Here is a 10,377-nt window from a genome sequence, read left to right on the forward strand (position 1 = left end):
AATGTGCAATGAATTCATTTTAATGTATTTTACATGAATTGCATTTCTTCACATGTACCAAGTTTTTCATTCTATTCACTAGTTTGTCACCACCTTCAGTTCTGTGTCAACTCCGTCATGCACTGTCAACTCCGTCAGGTGGCCTTTTTGTTGTTTTTGGTTTTAAATAATATTTCTTTTGTTTCTTCACAAGCATTTGTCTGTAAAATGAGTAAAAATATCACTAATAGGGTCATTAAAAATTATTTTTTATTTGTTTTTGTCAGATGGTGATGACAGCGTTCTAGGTCAGGTCGATTAAAAATGTATTTTTTTTTTTTTTTTAATGTTCCAACTGGGAGCCTGTACCTTAGCATCTTTACATTTCCTAAACATTATTTGTCATATTTGCATACATAAGGTTGAGAAATAACTAAATAAAATTATGGGAAAATTAAAACCCATTTTGTCCCTATTCTCAAGAATCACTGATTAAATCAATTAAATCACACGTCTAAATATAGAATAGATAGATAGAAGTACTTTATTCATCCCAACCGGGAAATTACTGTGCAGTTGCAGTATACACATACACACAGATCAAATTACAATAGGAAAATAAAATAAAAATAAGATAAATGCATAAATATAAAATGTAAGATGTAAGATTCTGTACAATATGAACAGTGAAAATTAATAATCTGTACAGTCTGTACAATGGTGCTTTGTAAACAATCTGTACAATATTGATTAATAGGCAGATATGTACAAAGGTAACTTAACGTTTGTTATATAAAGTGATAGCCTGTGGCAGGAAAGATTTCCTGTATCACAAAGTGATTTTACATAAGTGACAGTACTGACATGAAATATGTTTCTATTTCATGTAGATGGTGATCCACAGCCACAACCAAACTGCGACAGCAACAAGGAGGAAGAAATTAATACATTGGGAAAACAATAAAAATAAAATTGCCCCTTCACTGGATTTTTGAGAACATTTTCTCAAGAAAAGATCTGCAATAAACGGTCTTTATATTTTATTCCCGTTTTAAATCAGTTATCTTCTCATAAAAAGCCCTAGTTACTACAGTAACAGGATATATTTTTATGTTTAGCACATTGATGTGTATTTGTTTCATTTCATGTCAGTGTGAGCTTACTGTTTTGTCAACTGGTCGTGTTTCTCTCCCTCCTCACTTCTCTCCTCTGCTTTTGCTTTTCAAAACAGCACAGGAAAAGGAGATGAAAGTGAATGTTTGAAATAAACAGTGTAGCCCAGCTCAGACTAAGGGAAGAAAAACACAAATGCAGGAACCTGGTAAAAGATAATTCATACATTGTTTACATTTCACAGTATATAAAGAAATCCTATTAACATTCTAAACTATGAGAGGAAAAGACTACAGGGATTTCACTTTTGTTACAAGACCCTTTAAGTCCAGCACTAGTGTGACAACTTGATCTGTCTTATATTTGTCACCTGTAAGCATTGCTGATGTAATGATTGCTTGATTATCTAAGAGCTCTGAACAGGATTTGTAAAAAAAAAAAAAAAGAATTTTATGAGAAAATTGTTACTTCATATATTTTTGAAATCTCTACTCTAATATAATTTTTTGTGGGTTGACCGGTGTACTTCTCTTCCACAGTGACGTCAGATGTGCTGAGTGACCTGATGAAGTTTTGGGTCGGGTGGAAACTACCAACAAGAAACCTCAGTGTGGAGGTTGTAACTTCAGCTTCTGCAGTAGTTCTCACCTGCTTCTTTCAAGTTGAAGCTCCCCAGCCACTACCAGACCTACAGGACGTCTCACCAGGACTTGGTGATGGTCCTGAGTTCCACAAGTTCTTGCTTTGGACTTGTGTGGAGGCAAATGACATCAACTTCTTGCCGTCACTCCCTCTTGTAAAATAAAATCCCTTTTAAAAGGAGAGCAATTATTTCTGAAGCTTGTTGATTCTCAACCATTGTCTACATGTGTTGAGAAATTTGTCTTTTTTTTCAGAATGACTTCCTGTTTTTTAAGTTTTTGATATAGACGCTAGTTCTGTAGCTTTTTTAAAATTATTTTTCATCTAGCTCAGGTAAAATATTCTAGGCCTCAAGGGCCCTTTGTCTTGGAACTTCTAGATGTTTCCTTGATCAAGTACTCAAATAGCTATTCATGTATTTTGGAAGGGGACACATATTTTGCCAGATGGCATGTTCAGCCTTGTAGGATAACTGAAATATTCACTTTGTATATGAAAAGGATTATATGAACAATTTGTTTTACATCACTATGAAAATCTTTTAGGACCAGGGATTCAGAATAATTAATTATACAAAGGCTATTTGCAACCGAAACATAGATTTCAAGGGAAAAGAGCCTACAACGCCAAGAACCTTAAATATGCACTTTAAGCTCTTACTTTCAACCTTGAAGGGTTTGTAAAATAATCAAATGTATTCTCCAGGCTGCATTCTTACCATTAGCTGAAAAAAATGGTTGCAGATCATTCTCTGTTTAAAAAAAAAAAAAAAACGACAGTAGTTGTTTGCGATTGATGTAAATGGTGGACATTGTTGATGTCTGATTTTGCACATAAATGCTCGCTGGCTCTTTGTATACGACACACTTAGAAATAAGTTCTTCTAGCGAGAACATTAGAAGTTTGTGCAGTTAGAATGAACGGTAACACTTTATTTGAAGGGGGTTGAATAAGACTTACATGACACTGTCATAAACACATGTCATGAACATGAATAAGCCTTCATGAATATTTATGACTGTTGTCATAAAGTTTCATTTGGTAAATTATGACACTTTTAATACAAAGTTGACATTATTCAAAATGTCTTTGTTATGACAACTTGACATTAACTAAGAAATTATTAATGACATAAATTTGTTATAAAAGTATTACTGATTGCACTTTAAAAATTAGGTAACTTTATGTTATTAAAGGTAAAGTTTAAACAGTAATGATTTCTTGGTTAATGTCAAGTTGTCATAACAAAGACATTTTGAATAATGTCAACTTTGTATTAAAAGTGTCATAATTTACCGAATGACGCTTTATGACAACAGTCATAAATATTCATGAAGGCTTATTCATGTTCATGACAGGTGTTATGTCATGTTTATGACAGTGTCATGACAGTCTTATTCAACCCCCTTCAAATAAAGTGTTACCGAATGAACTAACTGCGCAATTTACACGCACAAGTTCGCTTAATTGCACGTGGAATGGGGTGTACAAATAACGTCTGCGAGGATTCATCAGCACTCACGGATTAAAACATCTGAATTTATGAGCACTTTTCTCAATTTCAGCATATGTTCAGTAGCTAGCTTCTCTAAGTCTTTCTAAATGAGGCTCTGGTTGACCATTGGTTCAGTTTATCCTGCAGTACATTTGGGCATTGAGACGCACAACACTCATTTGCATGTTTGCTAAATATTTTATATTTAACGCAGTTACATATATTTATGTGTTTGTATACTTTTGGTTAATTTATCGTGGAATTTTGTTCAGTTCTGTTATGTAGGCTTTGAGATGAAATCTTCCTGTAACGTGAGCATTAGCGCTCTCTGTCCGTGGTACTGAAACCACCACTTTTAAGCCTGAAAGTCTCCCGCTTATGCGTGGGAAAATTACACAAGACTTTTACTGTTTGCACTTCGATCTCACTGAAAACTTGGGAAACATTTTTAATACGTTTACCTGACTTTATGCACACGAACAATTGTTTTTTGCATTCTGTGTCTAGTTTGTGTCTTTTTTGTTTGTTTGTTTTGAGGATGGAGTTTTTGACATTGAGGGGAAAATATTAAGGTGTAAATAATGAAAACCGACTCACGGTGCCGCTGTGGGCTAACATACAAGTGGAGCACATTTCTCCACCTACTGTCATAGCTTTACTAAGATGTAGAAGATTGTGCTTTTCATTGTGTTTCGTGCTGAGCGATAATTTGGTCATTTTTTAAAGCATTTCTACAAACGCCTGCAAACGCATTGTTTTACGATGATGCACCCGAAACACGAACGGTTTCGGGTGCTTGTTCTGATCCACCTCTTTGTTTCCCTTTTTGGAACAAGACATCTCGTCCAAGGAGATCTGAGCTATTCTTTTCCAGAAGAGATGAAACTAGGATTCATTGTTGGAAATGTTGCCAAGGATCTTGGAGTTGATCTCAATACATTATCTTCTCGAAAGGCCCGTGTGGATATTGAAGGGACTCGGAAACGCTGCTGTGACATTAATATGAACACCGGGGATTTAATCACATCGGACAGAATTGACAGAGAAAGCCTTTGTGGTAAGAAACCCTCGTGTGTCGTGAAAATCGACCTGGTGTTAGAAAATCCTTTGGAGCTTCATCGAGTCAGTCTTCATGTACAAGATGTGAATGATAATCCGCCTAAATTCAAAAAGAATTTAATCGAAATGGAAATAAGGGAGTCTGCAGATAAAGGGAGCCGCTTCTCTATCGAGGAGGCCCATGATGCGGACATGGGTCAAAACGACGTTCAAAGATACGTACTTGAAAAGAATGATAATTTTATACTTTCAGCGGATAGTAAAAGGGTTCAGCTACAATTGGAAAATAATCTCGATCGAGAGAAACAAAAGGAAATTAATTTGCTTCTAACAGCTATAGATGGCGGATCTCCCCAGAGATCGGGTACTGTGGTCATACATGTTACAGTGCTAGATGCTAATGATAATGCCCCAGTGTTTACTCAGGCTGTTTATAAAGCAAGGGTGCAGGAAAACGCACCACCAGAAACACTGGTGATTACTGTTAGTGCTACTGATGCAGATGAAGGAGTGAACGGAGACGTGATTTATGACTTTGGACATGTGTCTGAAGAAAATCTAGATATATTTTCGCTTGATCCAAAAACTGGACAAATGAAAGTAACGGGTGTGATCGACTTTGAAGAAACAATTTCATTTGACATTAGCGTTGAAGCCAAAGATGGCTTAGGACTGACATCATATGCTAAAGTGTTAATAGACGTTATCGATGTGAATGATAATGCACCAGCTATTTATCTAAACTCCATGTCCAGCAACACACCTGAAAGTATACCACCTGGTACAGAGGTGGGAATCATTAATGTTCAAGATAGAGACTCTGAGAAAAATGGACAGGTCCGCTGCTTCATCCAGCAAAATGTCCCTTTTAAATTAATTCCTTCTATTAAAAACTATCATTCTCTAGTGACCACAGGACACCTGGACCGTGAACTAGTATCTGATTACAACATTACAATCACTGCCACTGATGAGGGCTCTCCACCTCTGTCTTCCTCTAAAACTATTCAGTTGTCTGTAGCTGACATCAATGACAACCCACCTGTGTTTGAGGAACAGTCCTACAGCGCATATGTGAGTGAAAATAACAAACCTGGCTCAACTTTATGCTCCGTTACTGCTCGAGATCCTGACTGGAGACAAAACGGTACAGTGATTTATTCTCTGTTACCTGGTGAGGTGAACGGTGCCTCGGTGTCCTCCTATCTATCTGTTAATGGAGACACAGGAGTGATCCACGCTGTGAGGTCATTTGACTATGAACAGTTCAGGAGTTTTAAAGTCCAAGTGATGGCCAGAGACAATGGTTCTCCTCCTCTCAGCAGCAACGTGACTGTCAGTGTGTTCATATCTGATGTAAATGATAACTCTCCTCAGATCCTGTACCCGGCACCAGAGGGCAGCTCCTTCATGACTGAGTTAGTCCCTAAAGCTGCACATGGAGGGTCTCTGGTGTCCAAAGTGATAGCAGTGGACGCAGACTCTGGACAGAACGCCTGGCTTTCATATCATATTGTCAAAGCCACAGATCCTGGACTTTTCAGTATTGATATACACAGTGGAGAGATCAGGACACAGCGGGACATTTCAGAATCTGACAGCATGAAACAGAACCTGATTGTTGCAGTGAAAGATAATGGACAGCCCTCTCTGTCTGCCACCTGTTCCATGTATTTACTTATTTCTGATAACTTGGCTGAAGTGCCAGAACTGAAAGACATTTCTTATGATGAGAAGAACTCCAAGTTGACCTCTTATCTGATCATTGCACTGGTTTCTGTGTCCACTTTCTTTCTGACCTTCATCATCATCATCCTGGGTGTGAGGTTTTGTCGCAGGAGAAAGCCCAGACTGTTGTTTGATGGAGCAGTGGCCATCCCAGGAGCTTATCTCCCTCCTAATTATGCAGATGTTGATGGTACAGGAACTTTACGCAGCACCTACAATTATGATGCCTACCTGACAACTGGCTCTAGAACCAGTGACTTTAAGTTTGTATCATCTTACAATGACAACACTTTGCCCGCTGACCAGACTTTCAGGAAAAGTCCGTCAAAGTTTACCGATCCCTTTGAAGGACTAGAGACACCTGAAGAGGTAGGAAACTAATTTGTATTTTCTGGATTTTTTTGTGTTGTGTTTTTTGTATATCAGTCATAATATGTAGTTTTTAAATTCAAATTATAATGTAATAGGTGCTATGTAACTTGCGTTTTTTTTTTTTTGTTGTTGTTGTTGTTGCAAAAGTGCCACTTGTGTTTTAATCAGCATTTTCGACTAACATAATGTCGGTTCAATTTTTTATGACCTACTTCAGTCACACCACTCCTGTAGGTCTTATAGGCCTCCAGCTTTATTGCAAAACATCTTAGATTTATTTAACAAGTTTTTGGTGCCTCTGAGAGTTGTCTTTTTTCTTTCTATTCTGTTCGCACATCCGGTCACATATTAAGTTTAAATGTCATTACCGCTCCACAATAAGGTGGAATTTGAATTCAAAAAGCTTGTAGTCTTATTTTAAGATACTGTCTTGAATAGCTTTTTTTCGACGTTGAGTACATTGGTGCCACAATATGGTATATTTCTTCAATCTTCCCTTTTGTCATAGAAAATTTCCGTGGTTTCTGAAACAATCCGAAACAGTTTCCCGACAACAGCACCTAAAGTCATTTCTAGTTTGTTATTTTTTTATTTATTTATTTATTTTTTACAGAACATAATAGACCAGAGTATGGAAGGCTCTTTAAATTTTTGTCTTAAAACATACGGAAAAATCTGCTTATCATATATGTTTCGTCATACCACAAGACATAATATAATATAATATAATATAATATAATATAATATAATATAATATAATATAATATAATATAATATAATATAATATAATATAATATAATATAATATAACTGCATTACCATTTTAATTTAGGCAATTTCTTAAAGTTAATATCGTTTTTACCTATCTTCTCAGGTTCCCTTTTTGTTAAATTTCCAGTGTAACCTGTAGTGAAATACATTAAAGATTTTCAATGTAAACCATAGCATTAAATGGCGCATTATTTTTTGACTAAGAAAACTTTGAAAAATTGTATCATTCAAAAATAACTCTCGGTGTCGCTGTTGGCTCATCCAAAACAGCATAATCGTTGGCACTCCACCCATTAGTGCATAAAGATCAGACAAAGCCTTGATGCAGAAGCTACTAACTCTTGAACATTGAGGGCACTGTCTACTTTTAGTGTATTCCTCATCTTATTTCTAATGCAGTGTTCTTTTTCGTACGGTAGCATTGTTTCTGTTGTTACCTAGGGACCATTAATGCGGAGGATGGGAGACAAAAGATTTTCTGCGCTATTTCTGATCATCTGCTTTGTTGCCATAATTGTCACAATGCCTCTTGTTCGAGGAGATCTGAGCTATTCTTTTCCGGAGGAGATGAAACGTGGATCTGTTATTGGAAATATTGCCAAGGACCTCGGACTTAATCTTGGAACATTTTCTTCCCGAAAGGCTCGTGTAGATATTGCAGGGGCTCGTAAACGGTTCTGTGACGTTAATACGAACACCGGGGATTTAATCACCTCGGAGAAAATTGACAGAGAAAACCTTTGCGGTAAGAAACCCTCCTGTGTAGTGACGATCGACCTGGTGTTAGAAAATCCTCTGGAGCTTCATCGTGTCAGTCTTTATGTAGTAGATGTAAATGATAATTCGCCACAATTTAGAGAAAATTTAATCGAAATGGAAATAAGTGAGTCAGCTGAAAGAGGTAACCACTTCTCTATCGAAGAGGCCCATGACGCAGATGTAGGTCAAAATACTGTACAAAGATACGTATTACAAAAGAACGATCATTTTGTTCTCGCGGTTGACAGCAATAACGTTGAATTAGTACTCGAGAATAAACTTGATCGCGAAAAAAAAAGAGAGTTAAGTTTGCTTTTAACAGCTATAGATGGCGGATCTCCACAGAAATCAGGTACTGTAGTAATACATGTTACAGTGCTAGATGCTAATGATAACGCCCCAGTGTTTTGTCAGGCTGTATATAAAGCAAGTGTGCCTGAAAACTCTCCACCAGAGACACTGGTAATTACTGTAAATGCTACTGATGCCGATGAAGGAGTGAACGGAGATGTAACATATCAATTTGGACACGTATCTGGGATTGATGTCAGTTTATTTTCTATTGATCCAAAGATGGGACAAATTAAAGTAACTGGAGAGATAGACTTTGAAGAAAACAATTCTTTTGAAATTAGGATACAAGCAAAAGATGGATTAGGACTAACTTCATATGCTAAAGTATTAATAGAGGTTACCGATGTAAATGATAATGCACCTGCTATTTATGTCAAAACCCTTTCCAATCCCACACAAGAAAACGTGTCACCTGGTACAGAGGTGGGCGTTATTAACATCCAGGACAGAGATTCTGAGAAAAATGGACATGTCCGCTGCTCCATCCAGCAAAACGTCCCTTTTAAATTAGTTCCTTCTATTAAAAACTATTATTCCTTGGTGATCACAGGGCAATTGGACAGAGAACTAGTGTCTGATTACAACATTACAATCACTGCAACTGATGAGGGCTCTCCACCTCTTTCCTCCTCTAAAACTATTCAGTTGTCTGTAGCTGACATCAATGACAACCCACCTGTGTTTGAGGAACAGTCCTACAGCGCATATGTGAGTGAAAATAACAAACCAGGCTCCTCTTTATGTACTGTTTCTGCTAGAGATCCTGACTGGAGACAAAACGGTACAGTGGTTTATTCTCTTTTACCTGGTGAGGTGAACGGTGCCTCAGTGTCCTCCTATCTATCTGTTAATGGAGACACAGGAGTGATCCACGCTGTGAGGTCATTTGATTACGAACAGTTCAGGAGTTTTAAAGTCAAAGTGATGGCCAGAGACAATGGTTCTCCTCCTCTCAGCAGCAATGTGACTGTCAGTGTGTTTGTATCTGATGTGAATGACAACTCTCCTCAAATACTATATCCTGCCCCAGAGGGCAGCTCCTTTATGACCGAGCTGGTCCCCAGAACTGCACATGGAGGGTCTCTGGTGTCCAAAGTGATAGCAGTGGACGCAGACTCTGGACAGAACGCCTGGCTTTCGTATCATATTGTCAAAGCCACAGATCCTGGGCTTTTCAGTATTGATCTACACAGCGGAGAACTGCAGATACAGCGGGACATTTCAGAATCTGACAGCATGAAACAGAACCTGATTGTTGCAGTGAAAGATAATGGACAGCCCTCTCTGTCTGCTACCTGTTCCATGTATTTACTTATTTCTGATAACTTGGCTGAAGTGCCAGAACTGAAAGACATTTCTTATGATGAGAAGAACTCCAAGTTGACCTCTTATCTGATCATTGCGCTGGTTTCTGTGTCCACTTTCTTTCTGACCTTCATCATCATCATCCTGGGTGTGAGGTTTTGTCGCAGGAGAAAGCCCAGATTGTTGTTTGATGGAGCAGTAGCCATACCAGGAGCTTATCTTCCCCCAAATTACGCAGATGTTGATGGTACAGGGACTTTACACAGCAACTACAATTATGATGCCTACCTGACAACAGGCTCTAGAACCAGTGACTTTAAGTTTGTATCATCTTACAATGACAACACGCTGCCTGCTGACCAGACTCTGAGGAAAAGTCCGACAAAGTTTATTGATCCTTTTGAAGGATTGAAGACACCTGAAGAGGTAGGAAACTAATATATTTTAGTTTTTCTGTTTTTATATTATTCACAATCTTTTTTTGTTTTTTTTCCTGAAATTTTGAAATGAGTTAGCACATTGTAACTTAGGGTTTTTCAAAAACTATTCTAACTGCTGGTATTGTATTCAAGATTATCGACTAACGTAGTAATGTTTATTTATTTCATGACAACATTCAATCACTTTCCTGTCTGCTGGATACACTTCATTTTTTATTGTGAAAATTGCATCAGATAGTTGAAACACAATTTTGATGATTCTGGGAGTTCTTTTCTCATTTTATTTTGGTCTCATATACTTGTGATATAATTTTATACAAAATTTCACCAACGCATTTGAAGTTTAATTTCCACTTCAGAG

General features: G+C 37.4%; 1 protein-coding gene and 1 long non-coding RNA gene across 2 annotated transcripts in view; both read left to right on the forward strand.

Moving 5' to 3' along the window:
- Positions 1 to 1,914, forward strand: part of LOC106956710 (uncharacterized) — a 6,562-nt gene extending 4,648 nt beyond the window's left edge. The window contains exon 2 of the long non-coding RNA XR_001426812.1: positions 1,632 to 1,914. This is a non-coding gene — a long non-coding RNA (uncharacterized LOC106956710). The remainder of the gene's footprint in view (positions 1 to 1,631) is intronic.
- A 1,952-nt stretch (positions 1,915 to 3,866) lies between these two features.
- LOC106956701 (protocadherin gamma-A12-like) lies at positions 3,867 to 10,014 on the forward strand. The gene is made up of 2 exons (XM_015047703.1): positions 3,867 to 5,872; positions 9,490 to 10,014. The coding sequence occupies exons 1-2, from the start codon at positions 3,992 to 3,994 to the stop codon at positions 10,012 to 10,014; spliced, it is 2,406 nt and encodes an 801-aa protein (XP_014903189.1). The 5' UTR covers positions 3,867 to 3,991.
- Positions 10,015 to 10,377: the final 363 nt, after the last annotated feature.

This window comes from Poecilia latipinna, unplaced genomic scaffold (genome assembly GCF_001443285.1).
Source record: "Poecilia latipinna isolate Pla-1442-1.1 unplaced genomic scaffold, P_latipinna-1.0 Scaffold840, whole genome shotgun sequence".
In the NCBI taxonomy this organism is placed as follows: domain Eukaryota; kingdom Metazoa; phylum Chordata; class Actinopteri; order Cyprinodontiformes; family Poeciliidae; genus Poecilia; species Poecilia latipinna.

Coding starts and splice junctions, on each gene's coding strand:
- LOC106956701 (XM_015047703.1), top strand. CDS start 3,992: ATGATGCACCCGAAACACGAACGGTTTCGGGTGCTTGTTCTGATCCAC. Junction 5,873..9,489: donor AGATCAGGACACAGCGGGAC/ATTTCAGAATCT, acceptor ATACAGCGGGAC/ATTTCAGAATCTGACAGCAT.